Source organism: Medicago sativa, chromosome 6 (genome assembly GCF_051527215.1).
Source record: "Medicago sativa cultivar Bolivia chromosome 6, Bolivia_mono, whole genome shotgun sequence".
Taxonomy (NCBI): Eukaryota; Viridiplantae; Streptophyta; class Magnoliopsida; order Fabales; family Fabaceae; genus Medicago; species Medicago sativa.
The window spans coordinates 94,932,222-94,950,749 of NC_140754.1; the positions used below are offsets into that span (position 1 = coordinate 94,932,222).

At 34.6% G+C, this 18,528-nt stretch overlaps 1 protein-coding gene across 1 annotated transcript in view; it reads right to left on the reverse strand.

Annotated features, from left to right (window-relative positions):
* Nucleotides 1–923: 923 nt before the first annotated feature.
* LOC146918436 (uncharacterized) overlaps nt 924–18,528 on the reverse strand; it is a 55,004-nt gene continuing 37,399 nt past the window's right edge. Inside the window, exons 4-6 of the mRNA XM_085720084.1 lie at nt 1,855–1,968; nt 1,660–1,740; nt 924–1,572 (exon numbers count right to left, since the gene is read on the reverse strand). Of these exons, the coding sequence (XP_085576210.1) occupies nt 1,348–1,572; nt 1,660–1,740; nt 1,855–1,968 (420 nt within the window). The 3' untranslated portion in view covers nt 924–1,347. The remainder of the gene's footprint in view (nt 1,573–1,659; nt 1,741–1,854; nt 1,969–18,528) is intronic.

Genomic DNA, 18,528 nt, shown 5'->3' on the forward strand with positions numbered 1-18,528 from the left:
AACAAATTACGTAACCTTTTGTTCAATTAAGTCCTAAGTTCTATTCAACAGTATAACGCGATCCTTGAGTTCGACACTCGGTCTTACCGTTTTAATTTTTACTACTTGAACGATTTCGTACACTTGCGAAATACGCCATCAGTAGTGGGGTATAATTATGGTTTGAATTCGTGTTTTGTATAGTTCTTAACTAAACTCACAATGATTTTCTCAAATTTATAATTTTCTCATAATTTGTTGTATCCAAAAAGGTGTATTTTTCGTTAAGAACCATAAGAAAAGCACCTAAAAGGGTCTTATTCATTCCCTAGTTCTCATATATCATACTGCTCCGCAAACTCCTAAATCAAAGTTGTTTATTCTAACCGTAGTAAAGATGGACAAAACTTAAGCACAGTGCTTTAAGTGCAGTTTTTGCTACTGACATTAGGTGGAAAACTTTGAATTTGTCAAAGGTGTTGGTGGTACAATAATTTATTTTGGTACGTACACCTTTAACTTATTTAGCTGAATCTTGTTATGAGATCATTAAGGAAGCATTCATGAAGAAAATTAAAGGGAATTTAAGAAATTTGCGAATGTTTTCCACCTTCAAAGCCATGTTATAATGTGAGTGGAATTTAAGAAATGGAATTGCCTGAATTTGGAATTTTGTTTTCAGATGGTACTTTTTGGGATTTTCTTGGAGAGAAGTACTTTATTAAGATTGAATATGGTCAAATTTTGTATGATATGAAGAAATCAAGACTTGGTAATGGTCCAATGAAGTGTGTTAAAGTTTAATTAACATCTTATTGTGATTTTGCTTCGAATTTTCCTTACAACATACGAATCGCATAAAACTTCAAAAGCATTAGAAAGTTTTCAACACGCGTCAGTATACAACGTATGACGGTGTCCAACAATGATACGACAGCGACATGTGCATACATTCAATGATTCAATTTTCTCAAATTAATGTCAATGTCATGTTTGGATTACATGTATCTAAGGCTCAATATATTCATTCTCTTATTGTTCGAAACAATTAGTTGTTGCACTTCCTTTTTATTAAACACTTCAACAATGATGCCTGTCCTTTCTCTTAGTTCATCGGAAAAGAAAAAAAAGGATTGTTACACATTATTGTTTAAGTCAAGAAACGCTCTCTGCAACCAATTAATAAAGAACTCGGCGTTTGGAGGGCATTATTTTTTGAAGTTTCGGATCTGCTACCTGATGTAGCAGAGTTGCATTCTTATTGTATTAGTATTAGACTTTGTGCTTTGCTTTTTCTTATGTTCACTAAAAATCAATACTGATGCGGGGTGTTTTCGCTATAATAATGTAACTTCAGCAGACCTGTGTCTAAGAGATGCCAAACTCCTGCTCGTTTGGAACTTCGGCTGCCTCAGATGTACCTTCTTCATTTAGAACTTCAGCTTCAGCTGCCTTAGAAGTAGCTTTTTCATCTATCTTCTTTTGAAGTTGAACTCTCAGTTTCTTAATTTCAACTTCATCCCTTTTAAAATCAGCTTCCTTCTGCTTTTCAATTTCATCCAGGGCACTCAGCGCTGCATTCACCAACTTCAACTGCTGGTTTATAGGTTAATTAATATTAAAGAACTCAAATATAAACAGAGAAACTAAAAGTATGAAACTTAAATTTAAAGAACTTGCCGCGGGTTGTAAATCAGACACAGTATCCGCAGTTCTCAGGAGCTTTTCAATATGAGCAATAACAGTGTCAGGGTTCATTTTCTGCTGGTGGTATAGAGATAAATATCATTCAGGAACTCAAAATATGGACAAAGAAACTAAAAGCATTGCCCCAGCCCCCCATAAACACTGTTAACATTTCATGAAAAAACTTGCCCTAGGTTTTGTACAAGCATCGTGAATCACACGGCAAACGCGAGGGAAGTGCTCGTAGCGCTCGAAGCTCAGGTAAAGGAATGGACCCATTTGCAGCTTTGAGTGGCACTTCAACTGCAGAGTTAAAATGAAAGAATAAAATTGTGAAAACCCAAATTTAATTTGACGATAATAATAATAAAAGGAGCAACATGTATGTATGTATGTATGTATGTGTATGCTAAGCACGTCCAACACTGAGACCAACATATATAATTACGTTGAATTATGCGATTTTTTCAAATAGTTCAGAGAGCAATGCTATGGTCACTCACTCAAACACTCTCCAACTAACACTCCCCATGTGTATGGTGCCACGTTTCCACTTATTTATCTCTTTACCTTGTTTACCGGCATTTAGGGTGTGTTTGGTTGGGCTAGAAACATGAAGGAAAGATTGAAGGTTGAAAGAAGGAACGGATTCCAACATCCTTCCTCAGTTTGGAACAGCCTAAGAAAGAGAAGTGGATGGATTGTTTGCATGGGACCCACGCCAAAAATGTTTCCGCACACCATAGGACAGAAAGTGGGCTGATTGTTACTTTTTGAGTGAAAAGACCATAATACCTACTATCATTTATTTTATTATTATAAAATAATACTTATAAAAGGGTATAAATGTCATTTACAAAATATAGTTTATTTTTTCCTTCCACTTTCTATTCACTTTCACTATAATCAAACAACCTAACAAATCATCTCACTTTCCATTCACTTTCCTCATACTTTCTTTCCTTTAACAATCTTTCCTCTTACAATCTTTCCTCTCACTTTCTTTGGTGATCCAAACACACCATTAAGGAATGAAATGTTTTTATTACTTTTTTATTTTTATTTTTATTTTTTATTATTGGCATCTCAAAAGTCATCTCTGCACTTGTCAAAACAAAAAAAAAACCATCTCTGCAAACGGACCGCTGCTGCCATGGAGAAAAGATTACACAACTGCCATGTTCAAATCTTCAATTATTAATTGTATAAAGCAAAGCATTCAATCGATTTTCTATTGAAATATTAGCTAACATTCAAACATTGCATAAAAAAAAAACATTGCATCACTCCAAATTTTCTGGGTTGATGTAGTGTGAGGATGAGATCTACGATGGTGGTGGTCAATCGGACTCCGCCGCAAACAAGAATCCTACCACAACAGTGGAAAAATATGTTCACTTGGCTTCCAGTCCAAATAGCAAATAACCATTAGAGGTTTCTACTTCATCTGAAAACAACCACTTCATCTGAAAACAACCACCGCCGGTGAGGACAACCAGAGATCGGTGAGGACAAGAGCAACGACGGTGAGAGAGAAGAGTACGACGAGGAGGAACGGTCGTCTACCGAGTAGCTGAGAAAGGCGACGGTGCAATCACTATAGAAGAGGAATAACCAGGTACCGCAAACGGCGAGGACGATGACGGGGAGTTGGATTCAAAACAACGATAAGTGTAAAAACAATAAAGAATTAAAAAAAACAATAAAAAATTGTGTTTGAAACATATCTCTACCTGCTGAGCCGGTTGTAAGTAAAAAATTGAAAAGGTGGGACACGTGGAACCATACACCAAGAGAGTGTGTAAAAGAGAGTGTGTGAGCAAGTGTTCCTAGCATTTCCCTAGTTCAGAATAACAAGAAAGGGATAGACCAAGATTCAAGAGAATGGTTCACTCCCCGCCCCCCAAATGTCTAAACACTATAACTTGATGATAAAACATAACATAATATTTAACATACTTTAGCTGCCTGCTTTCGAAATTCACCTTCCATCTTTTTAATTTTCTTTTTCAGACTTTTAAGTTCTTTACGGTCATCGTCAATCTCGTCTTTAAACTCAGCCTTGGATTTCAGCGCACAATCCAGCTTCGAGATCTGGTGGTTTAGAGTATAATTAATGAATAGTAAAGAAGTCAAATATGAACATAGAAACTATCAAAAACATTGTTAGAGAAAAACAAACTTGCCTCAAGATGTAAAATAGTATCCGGCTCATTCATGCGTCTACGAATTCTATCAATCATTCGATCATGCCAGGTTTCCCACATTAAGTGCTTCAGGTATAGAAAATAAATAATATTAAAGAGCTAAAAAATGGACAAAGAAACTAAAAATTGTTTGAATAAAAAGCATAGCTAAAGATCCAAAAATCATACCACGTATTCGTCAGAAATTACGTTGACATAACTGCCGGACTTTGGCCCAGATCTCTTTTTGCCAGTATATTGCGGTTTTTTAACGTACCAAGTAAGTTTCCTAGATCTCTTCTTCACAGTCATTTGTGGAAGATTGCGAGAGAGAGAGAGAGAGACTCAACTGCAGAGGTAAACTAAAAGAATAAAATTGTGAAAGAGGAACAGCATGTGCGTATGTTTGTACAAGAAAGACGGATGAAAATCGCAAACCCTAGAGAAGCAGCATAGAATAAGAAAAATGAAAAAACCCCTAAACCCCAAAACGATAAGATTATTGGTTTGAATATTTCGAACAATCAATCATAGATTCAAAGGCAAAAGGAGAGACATAATAATAATCAACTAGAATTGACAAAGAATGAAAATCACAATACCATATAAGGTATAACATTTTTAATTTAGACCGACCTGGTTGCAAGTTAGTAAACATATAACGCCAACTCAGTGGGTCTAAATTAACAAGTACTAGTAATATATTTTTTTTTTACAGGAAAGTACTAGAAATAACTAAAAATTTACGATATAACCTTATGATGTAATTTGTTTATTTACAACAACTAAAAATGATGGATGTAACCAAACAATTGAGCTCAAGTGGTTAATGAGCTTCAACAAAAACAAATAGTTTGAGAGAACTTGTCGAGTTCGATTTTTGGACAGAACAATTCTTAGCTAGTCTATCTTTATCTCAAGGTCGAACTCTAGATTACTAGGGTTCATTTTCTCTCGGAACCAGATGGTTTCGAAGCATACTTTTTGATTTTTTTTTTAAATTCTAAGTTGCACATGAAGGGGATTTTAAAGGAGTCATCCGCAAGTATAATTTTGGACAAATCCCGTCCTAATTAGTCATCCAGCAGAGGGTCAAAATTGGTAAAAGAAAATGACCATTATTTTTCCACGTATGAGTTTCTTGTGCGCCCTATTCGATTTAAAATCTGAAATGTTTCAACTTGTTTTTGAAGCTTTTTATGTCGTTCAGATTCTATAATCCGAACTGCATAGGACGCTCGAGAAACTTATAAGGTGTGAAAAGAAGTCGTCAAAGAAAAATTGGGGTATTCTAGAGTTCCAAGCCTTTTTGACAGCAACAAAAGCCCAAAAGGATACATTGTTATAAGACTATTACTTTTCACACCCTATGTCTTTCCTCGCGCGCCCTATTTTTTTTTCTAATTTTACCCCTGTCCGGATTTCGTATTCCGGATTACATTGTTAGAATTTTGCAGATGTTTCCGGATTTTACAATCCGGAATAATAATTTACCAGAACTTTTGCAATTTTAATCCGGAATAAAATGCAAATAAAATTAAAAACAGAAATAAAAAGACACAAGAATAAAAAAAAAACTCATTTTATTAATATTTGAACAATACATTACAATAATTTTCAAGTTTTTTAAGCTTATTACATCCTAAAACTATTTCTAATCTTATCTTATTACATAACCTATACCAGTGGCTCGAGCCACTGGTGGAGAGGAAAGAGGGTGGGAGGAAAGAAGAAACCAATGCTTCCTGATGGGACATACCAGTAGCTTTGGTGTTGGTGGGGAGACAGAGGGGGCACATGGGCCTCTAGGGAACAAGAGACCATGATGGTCAACATAACACCCAGACAAACCAACCTCACACCCAGACTGACCCCTTCCTTATTGACCGATCATATGACCCCTGATGGATTTCCAAAGAGGCCTCTTTCTATGAAAGGCCAACGATGAAAACACATCGTTGTAGAAGAGGAGAAAGAAGAAGGTGTGAAATTTTTTGAGAAAATGTAGCCTATTTATAGGGGAGGGGGATGAAAAGAAGGTGGGGAAGGGGTAAAATTCGGTCAAAAAACGTGTAGAAACACATTTTTCAACTTGACCACCGCCCAAAACGTTTGAAAAATGTTTTCTTTGTGGTGCAGACCACCGACCAAAAGCTTCTGGTGCACTCCAGAATATATAATCCGGAATACACATACATTTCGGAATATGTATTCTAGAAAGATACGATCATTGCGTGAATCAAAGGAGAACTTGGGACTTTGTGTATGGTGATGCTTGGTTCGGATTTTAAAATCCAGATTGCTTCAGCATTGGATTCTTTTGTGTGTCCCACATTGCATCGACAATTTTCGTGGTCCACAACGCCCATATACCTCTATAAATAGGGGTCCCTGTTTTCATTACAAGTAAACTACAACGCCTAGATACCTCTGCAACATGGAATTCCCTGGCTTTGATCCGAACACCAAGCTAGCGGCAGTCTACTACAACGGTGGAACACCACCCCATCTGTTTAGGATTCGCGACGATGCATTTTTTTTATGCCAATTAATTTTTTCTTATAGGCGTGATGTAATATCTTCACTAGAAATGTTAAACATACACTGTTTCTAACATTCTATGGTTGGAATTAATTGAATCTCACATTTTGAAAAATGGATTTGATATAAAATAGTGTGATGTACATGAGTTTCTCTCAATAAAATAGTGAATGTCAGAGTGTTAGAAAGAGAGTGTGTTAACACTCCTCTATCTTCATGTAATTTTTTGTTTACTTGGCAATGTACCATTGGATTCAAGATAAATTTTTGTTAGTTTTATACTATATATTTATCCATCCATATAATTATTTCTCTAACAATTCTTCTATTCTTCTCAAGAGAGATGTATTTACATTTTAGAATTCTAGATCCAAGTATGTGTACGCTTTTTACTGTTCGAAAAATAAATTTCTAAACAACCTTTGTTCTTAAGAAACATTGGTATGTTTATGTGCAAATTTTGAAGTTTAAAGAGAAATTATCTTTTGATTTTATGTTTCTTAAATATCCCGATTTTTTCTTTTACCAATTTTGATCATCTCTAGGGCAACTAATTATGAATAAATTGGATCTTCTCTTTCCTTTCACTCTCCTTCTTTCTCCTTTATTAGTTGTGTCTATATCTTTCTTGATCTGAATTCTCTCTCGCTCTTGATCTTATTTTTTTATTTTCCCTCTCTCTCTCTTGATATTCTCTCTAAAGTTTAGAGAGAGATTGATACAACTTGGTGAAGGTGGGAGAAGGAAAGAATCAGAAGAAGGAGAGGATCCAATTCTAATTAAGATGTGATTTGTCCGAAATTATACTTGGAGACGACTTGTTTAAAATCCCCTTCATGTGCAACTTAGAGTTAAAAAAAATGCTTAAATGCATTTTTGAACCTTTTTGTCCCTTTTAATCTTCACTAAAATTTTAATCTCCATATTTCTAAAACCGGCATTTTGGTCCCTCCATTTTACATTTCTTGGGTTTTTTTAATCCATATCATTGGAAAAAGTAATTTGAGGTAAAATCATGTAAATCGGCAAAGCAAAGCATCTTATGAAGATTTGGGAAGACAATGAGTGAAGATTCAAGAGGCTTTTGAAGACATTACAAGATAGAGAAGTTCTATTCCAAGTCCCAAGATAAGTTATAGAAAAGACCCAAATGACGAAGAAACAAGAGATTCTGCGTGATAAATTGCACTCATGCGCCCCCGGGTGTGAGTCATGCGCCCTCGACACCCAAAGTAACTCTCATGTGTCCCAGGAGGTTTTCCATGCGCCACAAGGCACACACACAAAAAAAACACTTGTGGGACCCCGGGTGAGGTTCGCGCGCCCAGGGTGTGCTATTTTGGGAAATAACAGCTTTTTGCTACTTTTTGGTTGAAAAAACTCAATTTTTATGCTCGAGCCCAGGTGGAAATAAAGCCTATAAATACAACTCCTCTTATTCATAATTTTTAATTGAGAATGAAACAGTTCAAGAGAAATGCAAGCACTAGGAGCTTCAGAGTCTCTCTCCTCACTCTAAGTCTCTAAGGTATGTTTTATTTCTTTTGTAATTTGTCTTTAGTTTCCATGAGTAACTAAGCCCTATTGGGTAAAGTTCTAAGATGAACCTCCATTTTATTTGTTGGATCTATTTAATTTAAATCTTTTTATTCAGTTATTTTATGAGTTTTGTTTAATTTTATTATGTGAAGTACGTAATTCTTTCACATGACCTAAGACACACATAAGATAACAGTAAATTACTCGATTAGGGAAGTGATATACCTAATATAACGGTGAATTACTCAAATTAGGAAGTATATCTATAAGATAATAGTGGACGACCACATAAATTAGGGAAATTGTTTTAAGGGAAATGTTAACCGGTGCCCCGGGGGCACTGGTTAAGGAAGCATATATAGTAATAATGCATTGAAACTTGTGAAGTAAACTCTTTAAAGGTTTAAAAAAATATTACTTTTAAACTAAAACTTTCTTTTTTTGATTTCCTTAACCAGTGCCCCAGGGGCACCGGTTAACACAACCCTTGTTTTAACTAGGAAAACTGTGAATGAACATGCGAATCTAGCATAGTAAATTTACCCTTTAATCCTTGATAAGATAGACGAGACAGGATTTTTCGTTTGTAGAACTACGAAGAGAAAAAGTATGATGATGTATTTCTAAGATTCATAGATGAGGGAACCTTTAGAACAATTAAGAATTTAGGAACTCTAATTTAAGTTTATGTTTCAGTTGCCTCTGAGAGAGTAAGGATCCACATAAAGCAATGTACGCAAGATAAAAGTTTACAAATTACATCCATCATTTTAAGTTGATGTGAATAAACAAATTACATCATGAGGTGTATATGTAAATTTTTAGTTATTACGTACTTTCCAGTCAAAAAAAAAAAGTTATTTCTCTAAAAAAAAAAAAATTATTACTAATACTTGTTAATTTTAAGAATTCTGCTCTTTACCCAACAATTATTGCTCGCTTCCCATTGAACTTCTCAAAATATCCCTGCGTGAGTTAACTCACACAGCGTGAGTTAACTCACGCAAGTGTTGATTCCAGCATGAGTTAACTCACGCAAGTTTTAATTTCCAGCATGAGTTAACTCAGACAAGTGTTAATTCCAGCGTGTGTTAAAATGCGTAGATTTTAACACCTGCGTTACTTAACTAATACAGAGGTATTTTCGGTATTTCAGTTGGGCGCGAGCAAAGCGTGTTGGGAGAAGAACATAATTCTAATTTTAGACCCACTGGGTTGGTGTAAGTTACCAAGTCCTTATATGTTTACTAAGTTGCACCCGAGTTGGTCTAAATTAAAAATGCTATACCTTAAATGTATTTAACAAATGAAAAGTTATACTAACTTTGCTAATTATACAGCAAGCCTGTTTGTTATACTGATAATAATAATTACTAAATTTGTTTTTTGAAGAGTAATATCACCACTTTAAGTTTTTAAATTTCAAGTTATATAACCTCGAATTAAAAACTTTGACCTAGGCCAAAGGCATAGCTCAAGTGCTTCATTGGTTACAATGATTTTGGGTGTGGAGTTTAAATTGAAGGAGATATAACTTTGAAAAATAAGTAGTATTTATCTAAAAAAAAACTTTGGAAAATAATTGGGGATATGGATATATAAATTCAAAACAATGAAATGACTTAATATTAAGAATATGTTGTTTAGATACCCCAATTTCTGGAACACTATAGATTAAGGTGGTCCATATTAAATCTTGCAGTAAAACATGTCTATAAATTATAAATAAATAGTGCAAAGAAAACAAAAATCAACAGAAGTATTATATGAGGAACACTTGCTTGGACACAAAACCAAATAAAAATATTTGGACACACATACAAAACCAAGAAAAACGAAAATGGGGGTATTTGTAGTTGTGGATATTATATGAAATGGTCCACAATTATAACTGTGTATCCTTTTGGGCTTTTGTTGCTGTCAAAAAGGCTTCGGGCTCTAGAATACCCCAATTTTCCCTTGACTGCTTCTTTTCACATCCTATGAGTTTCTCGAGCGTCCTATATAATTTGGATTATAAAATCTGAACGGCATAAAAACCTCTAAAAAAAACGTTGAAACATTTCAGATTTTATATCAAATAAGGCACACAAAAAACTTATAGAGTGGAAAAAATAATGATATTTTTCTTTTACCAATTTTGACCATCCCCTGGACGACTAATTAGGACGGAATTTGTCCAAAATTATACTTGCGGATGACTCCTTTGAAATCCCCTTCATGTGCAACTTAGAATTTTTTAAAAAAAATCAAAAAGTATGCTTCCAAATGTATTTTAGATTGAAGATTATTGGGATTCATTAATTTACATCCATAAATTTTTTTTTTCGTTAATCATCTGCTTTCGAGGGGAAAGGGACCCTAGTAATCAAGAGTTCGGCCGTGAGATAAGGATGTCTAGCTAAGAATTGTTCTATCAAAAAATCAAATTCGACAAATTCTCTCGAACTACTCATCCTCATTGAAGCTCGTTAAGCACTTGAACTCAATTGTTTAGTTTACATCCATCATTTTAAATTGTTGTAAATAAACAATTTGCATCATAAGGTGTATATCATAAATTTTTAGTTATTACTAGTACGTTCCTATCAAAAAAAAGTTATTAATAGTACTTGTTAATTTAGACCCACTGAGTTGGTGTTATATGTTTACTAACTTGCACCCAGGTCGGTCTAAATTAAAAATGTTATACCTTAAGGGTATGTTTGGTTTAGAAGAGAAGTTGTGAAGAGAGAAATAGGTAAGAGAGAGTATGAGAAGAGAGAAAGAGGTGAGAAATAGAGTAGATTTGAGGGATTGTTTGATATAAGAGAAAGATAAAAGAAATAGGGAAGAGAGAAGTTTTGATTATATCTAAAAGTACAAAAATACCCTTGAGATAAAAAATCTCATAAAAATAATTTAATTAATTTAATCACTTAGGGTAATTTAAATAACTAGATTAATTTAACTATCTATTATATTACTTATTAATTATTAGTTTAAATAGTTTAGTTATTTTAATTATTAATTAATTTGACTAATTTAATGTGTAGTAAAAAAAAATGAACTCACGTAGCTTCCAAAGAAAAAAAATGAACTCACACCTTAAAAAAATAAGAAATGAACTAACACCTTGAGAAAAAAAAGAACTCTACAGGTAGGGAAAAAAGGAAGAAAAAACACTCAATACTACCATAACCAATCAACTCACCCACCCTCGTAAGCTTATTTTATTAACAAAAAAAATCTATCGGAGCAAAGAAATTAAATTAGAGAAAATCTATCGGAGCAATTTAAGAAATTAAAGTAGAGAACAATTTGGTAATTAAATAGGAGAAATATCTGGAATTAAAGTTTAAAGGGGATACAGTCTTTAAATTTTCTGCAATTTTGAGGAGTTTGAAACAAGGTAGAAGACAATGGCAAATATGGAATTTTGATAAAAATACCCCTTTCTCATCTATTTCTTCGCTCATTTGAAGAGAAATAAAAAACATGTGGGTCCCACGTGTTTTAACTCTCTCTCCCCTATTTCTTTGGTTTCCAAACAAGAGAAATTACCAACTTCTCTTCTATCTCTCTCCCCTCAACTTTTCTCTCCCCTATTTCTTCTCATCCAAACACAGTGTAAATGTATTTTTTTTTGGTTACAAGGGGAAAATAAAAGAACAGCAAAGGAAAAACAAGAAAAAAGGGCAAAAAAGCTAGCTAGGCCCTTGGGAAGTAGGTTCCCATAGCATCATCTCTAATGTGAGGAAGAAGTCCTTCAGGCGGAGAAGCATAAATAGTCAACGCATCATCTGAAGCGGCACCCATCTTGGCAAGAAAATCAGCACAAACATTCCCCTCCCAGAGAGTGTGAAGCACGAGAGTGTTGTTGAGGATGAGCATGTCCCTGATGTCTTGAATAAGAGTAGCATAAACATGGAACATCATGGGAGGACTGTTGATAAGACTAACCGAATGGAGGGAGTCTGAATAACACACAAAATCCGTGATTCCCAAATCCCTAACCGTGCGCAGACCATTATAAATGGCGTGAAGCTCTGCTAGAAGGATATTATTAGAGTTAGCAATGTAACCAGAGAATCCGGAGATGAAGAAACCAACATTGTTTCTAAGGTGACCTCCAAAACCGGTTCTTTGAGGATTTCCAAGAACGCTCCCGTCAATATTAAGGATGTAACAATCAAAATTACCACAGTTCCAGTTCACCACACAGTCACCATCGGCAACATGAGGCTTTTGAGGGAGAGCGGCACGGTTGACAGCAATGGAGTTGTGGATGTTAAAAGCAAGGCGAGTAATGGACCATTCTTCATTATTAAGGCATATTAAGTTGCGGTGGCGCCAATTCCACCAAAGACCAGCAGAGAAAGCGGGAGAAGAAGAGCCAGTTAGACCATTTTTTAGCCAAGTATAGCTGCTATTTTCTGCGAAAAAATCAGTGGAATTGAAACCAATATGTCGCCAAACTTTGGAAGAGTGTGGACAATCCCGTAAACAATGGAGCAAAGTCTCATCATGCTTGCTACATCGAGTGCATAGCGCTGAATGCGCAATGTTTCTGTGGCATAAAAGAGAAAGAGTTGGAACAGCGTCATGACAGGCCAACCAAGCAAGGAATTTATACTTCTCCGGGAGATGAAGTTTCCATATCCAAGACCAAGATTGGGAAGATGTGGAGGTGTTGCTAACGGCTGATTGGGAGAGGAGCCATTCATACCCTGTTTTTGCCGTATAAACTCCATTTTTATTGCTGGACCAAATGAATGAGTCTTCAATGGCGTCATTAAATCGAGCATGAAGGTTATTGATGTTAGTAGTAACCTCTACTGGTAACATGGTGTAAAGGATATTTGTGTGTGGTGCCGGGTTATTGAGGACATCTTTGATGGTTAGATGAATATCATGAATATCAACAAAAGGAACAATAGTTGCTAGAATACCTGACGAGCTCCAATTAGAAAACCAAAAGGATGAAGCTCCGTTTCCATGCCTCCACGAATAACCATCGGAGAGGATGTTTTTAGTACGGATGATGGCGGCCCATGTGGAGGAGTTGCTCGGCTGGGCATTGGCGATAAGGAAGTGAGGGACGGTAGAATATTTGTGAGAAAGGAGCTGAACCCATAATTTTCTGGAGTGTTGAACCATGTCCCATACTAATTTACCAAGAAGGCAGATATTAGTATTCCTAGCTGATCGAATTCCCAATCCTCCCATGATCTTAGGCTTAGTAATTTTTTCCCATCCCACCAAGTGAATGCCTTTGTTATTTGAGTCTCTCCAGATGAAGTTTCTAGTTGTTTGATCAATGCTATCACAAATACTTTGGGGCAGCCAATGAATCTGCATATAATAGGAAGGAATAGAAGATAAAACCAAGAAAGCTAGAGTAAGTCTTCCCGGTTTGTTTAGCAGCTTGTTCTTCCAAGAAGATAACCTTGTTTGCATTTTCTCAATTATGAATAAAAAATCATCTTTCTTGGGCCGGCCTTTGATGAGAGGAAAACCCAAATATTTGTCAAGAGAAGTAGTGCTACGGATGCCAGATATGGAGTTGAGATTAGTAATTTTACCATGAGGAGTACCTGAGGAATAGAAAGCTCTAGATTTATGAAGATTAATCTTCAACCTTGAGGCCTTGCTGAACCGATCAAATAAGTCACGGATGATTCTAAACTAGGAACTTCGAGCTTTGGCAAATAAGAGAACATCATCAGCAAAAAAGAGGTGGGAAAGCTTAGGCCCAGGATTAGAAATTTGAATTGGGTCACAATTTCCTTTGTTGACAGCGTTGATAATAGCAGTGGAGAGCTTTTCCATACAGAGAATAAAAAGATAAGGTGATAGAGGGTCTCCCTGTCTGAGACCATGAGATGGCTTGAAAGAAGGTAGCTTGTTGCCATTCCAAAGAATAGAAAAATTTGATGAAGTGACACAATGCATGATGAGTGTAATGGTAACATCTGGAAACCCAAAGTCTTGGAGGCAAGAACGGAGGAAATCCCAATTTACATTATCAAATGCCTTTTCCAAATCAATTTTGAAAGCCACATAACCCTTTTTCTTCTTAGACTTGCGCATGAAATGGATGATTTCCTGCAAAACACTAGCATTGTCAGTAGTGCCCCTACCAGGCAGGAAACTGCTTTGGTAGGGACCAATAATATTATTTAGGATAGGTCTAAGGCGATGAACAAGGACTTTGGTGATGATTTTGTAGGTGATGTTGCATAGGCTAATGGGTCGGAAGTCTTTGAGGGTGTTTGGAGGGTCAACTTTAGGGATGAGGGCGATAAGGGTTTCGGAAATGGTGGGGTCGAAGTGGCCGGTTTGGAAGGCGGATTAGACAAGGTTAAAAACATCATCACCAACAATATGCCAATATTGCTTGAAAAAAAATGCATTGAAATCCATCAGGACCAGGTGCTTTATAGGGCTTCATGGAGTTAAGAGCGGTTGTTACTTCTTTTTTGGTTATAGGACTAGTGAGAGAGGTCAAATCGGCTGCATTTAAGGTAGGATGGCTGCCTTCATTGATCACAGGATTATGATGATGATGTTGGTTACCACAGAAAAGGTTTTTAAAGAATTTGAGAGCCTCTTCTTGGAGAACATCACTATCAGAGGACCAAGAACCATTGGGAAGCTGAAGCTTATGGATTTTATTCTTCTTTCTTCTAATGACGGTTTGGGCATGAAAAAAGGAGCTATTTTTGTCACCAAATTTCACCCATTTCTCACGGGATTTTTGGTACCAATGCATTTCCTCTTGAAAAAGAATATGATTGTATTCTTGTTGAAGCTCTTTTTCAAGTTGGACATGTCTAGAGGAGTCGACATGCTCAAGATATTTTTGAACTCCCTTTAGCCTATTCTCCACTCTTCTTTTTCTTTTAAAGATGTTTCCAAAAACTTCAAGATTGAAATTAATAGACTGATCCCTAACCTTACAAAGGGCGTTGGTGATGTTGTGGTTAGAAGATCTCCATGCTCTGTCGACCAAATCAGCATAGTCCTCATGGTCAATCCAAGCAGCTTCAAAACGGAAAGGCCTAGTCCCCCTAGCCAGAGGAAGGCCACCGAAGCGGAGGAGGATGGGATTATGATCAGAATGTAACCTGCATAGGACATCAACAAAAGCTTCGGGGAAAGCTAGACGCCAAGCTACAAATGTATTTAACAAATGGTGTTATATGTTTACTTTTTTTTTAAGGAATTATATGTTTACTAGCCTGTTTGTTATACTGATAATGATATTTACTATTATTTATTTATTTTTAAATAATTCATCACTTTAAGTTTTTAAATTTCAAAAAGTTATAACCTCGAATTAAAAACGTTGACCTAGTCCAAAGGCACAGCTCAAGTTTAATTTGAAGGAGATATAACTTTGAAAAATAAGCATTCATCTAAAAATAACTTTGAAAAATAATTGGGATATGGATATGTAAATTCAAAACAATGAAATAACTTTATAATAAGAATATCTTGTTTAAATATCCAAGTTTGTGGAACACTATATATTAAGGTGGTCCATATTAGATCTTGCGGTAAAACATGTCTATAAAGAAAGAGCAATGATATTCTAACAACCAAAAATCAACAACTTTTGTGACAACCACCAATTTTCAAAGGAAAAGTAGATAGTGAAACGGAAACCAAAGCAATAGAGAGAGAAAGTAAAAAGATAATGTGAGTATGAGAGATAAAGTTGTCACATGGGTTGTCACAAAATGGTTGTTAGAATATCATTTCTCATAAAGAAAACAAAAATCACAGAAGTACTATACAGGCCACTAGGGCACAAAATAACAAGATATGTCATTCTACAACCTAATCAGTGACCACAAAAATACAAGGAACAACAAAATCTTTCTGCTTCAGGTTTTATTATTATTGTCTGAAAGTATCTAGGGCTATAGTATATATGGGTATCCCTGTTAATCCTGCAAATCCAATTAAGAGTTTTTAAATATTCTCATACATTATATTTTCTAGTCCTAGCTAACTAGGTATATTATTACTTTTTCATAAAGTTTTGACCCTCTACTTTGTCTCTCTTGGTCACATGTGCTAGCATAATATGTCACTGTATAACTTTGTGCATTAATATATGTTTACCCCTATAATATTAGCGATTTTCGGATTATCTTCTATAAAAAAAAAAAAATTGTTTATATTTCAACTATGTAATTTGAAGATTCTTTGGTTTTTAACCTTCATGAATTTTGACTGTATAAAATCGAAGATATAGCAGGGATAAACCAAAACTCTCTCAAATTACAGGCGGAAAAAGTACCTTAAATTTTGTAATTTGATGCCATGAAGATTCAAAACCAAATAATCTTCAAATTATTGAGTGGAATTTAAACAAGTTTTTTTTACATGAGGGTAAACCGAAAATCGCTAATATTACAAGGGGTAAACACGTGTTAACCCTAATTTTTTTGGTACTACATGAGGGTAAACTGAAAATCGCTAATCTTACAAGGGTAAACATGTATTAACCCTAAAAAAATTGGTACAAATGTAACTTTATAATTTTAATTTACTTATATTATATTATATTTTATATATATATATATATATATATATATATATATATATATATATATATATATAGACACACACACTTGCCGGAGTCAGATATTATAATTTGGGACCATCATATATTAATTCATGCAAATGTGTAGTATATGTAGAGTCTATGCACAAGCTGTCATTTGTCAAAACTGCATGTCACATTCAAACTACTCATATTTCCTTAAAAATTGAATTCAAATTCAAATTTTATAGATAGTGACTGAAAGAGATGTTGAAAGCATTTGGCTTGGTTATGTTGTTGTTATTTAGTAGAAGACTAATGTGACAAGGGAAAAAGGTTGGTGATCTATATTTAGTTATATATTGTGACCCATATATCTATCTATAAGCTAAAATTCATTAATCATTTTGGTCACAATGGTATTTACGATCAATTTCCTCTTTTATGTTTTCTCTCTATTTGCTTGACCACTAGAAGAATGAATTAATTCTCGATTCACGATAAGATAAGAGAATGAATTGTCGTGTTTAGCGCTGAAATATAACGAATGAATTAATTCTCGATTCACGATATGAGAATGGATGGTAGTGTTTAACACATCCTTCTATTTTGATTTCCTGCATTTCGTTGTATGCTTCTCATTTTCATCGACACCCTTTCATTTTTGGCAAGTGTTAGCGACCACAACCGTTTCAAACGGAGAAGATGGCCAATAAAAAGATAAAAGTACCAATTTGGTCTCTTAAAATTTACCACTGTATTTTATATGCCATGAACATAGACCTGATATTTCAATTGAATTAGAAACTAGTTTTACCAAACAAGATATCGAGAAACTCAGGAAATCATAATCACTTGTCATCATTTTAAACCAAGTTCTAGTTTATTGTTTTTAATTAAGTGTAGTTTAATTGAAGAGTAGAAAAAAAAATGTATCTAGAGACGATTTGGTGCCATTGTCGAGGATCATTGATTTATTTTAACAAGGCAATTACGTTTTACTTACACAATTTATTTTTTAATATTAATTTTTTTGTCATTTAAACAAAAAATATTAACTTTTTGTTCTTTTTTTTTTGTTTGGTCAAGTAGCATAGCGGCTAGTGAAACCTTAAAGGTGAATAAGTTGGGTGTTCGGGATTCGAATCCCGACCCCTGCATATATATGCATTATCTCTTATCAAGTGACCTAAGTTCACGGGAGCAACTTTTTATTCTTTTTACTTTACTGAATTGTGAAATGTTAGTGATATATTTCGCGTGTTCTTTAGGCCAGGTCAATTAGATGGGAAGTTTTGCAACTCGGCAACATGATCCTTATATTAACAATTACAATCATTGGTAAATGAGCCATCCTAACTTCCATTGGAAGGAAGATCATGGCTTAATGCCTAATCAAGGTACCTTTTAGAATCAACAAGAGTCTAACATGACAAGAAATTCTCCCTCATGTTCATGAAAGTGTCTTGCAAGTAATTAAACTTGTATATTAATAGAGTTGGGAAGTAGAAAAAGAGCAAGAAGAAGAGAGGTGAATGAGTTGAGGGTGATGAAGGAAAAAATGAAAGTGATGAGGGAGTAGTTGAAAAAGATAAAAAAATATTGAAAAGAAAAAAAAAAGTGTTTCACAAATACTTTTTTAGATAACGGATTTGGAGTAATTTGTTCATGGATGTTAGTTGATAGACTTAGGGTTAGATTTATAGTCACAACCCACAGTTGGATATTAATACTATCATACAAATTAGTTGAGCAAGATATCGAAAGTTATCTATATTATATAAATTTAGGACCTATTTCATTTTTCTTCTCTTCTCTTCTTGACACGTGTCTCTATATTTTAATGTTTTAGAATTTCTTTCAAGTCACGACATGTGGCACTCTAAGATTGTTTTATTCTCAAGCATTTGCATTATTGTAACTTTGTGTATTAACTTTTCTAATTAATTTTTTCTAATTATTATATTGAACCATGTGTATCAATTATATTGTTTTTTTTGGAAGACCAATTATATTGTATTATTATATTGTTTGTATAATCGGGAAGACCAATTATATTGT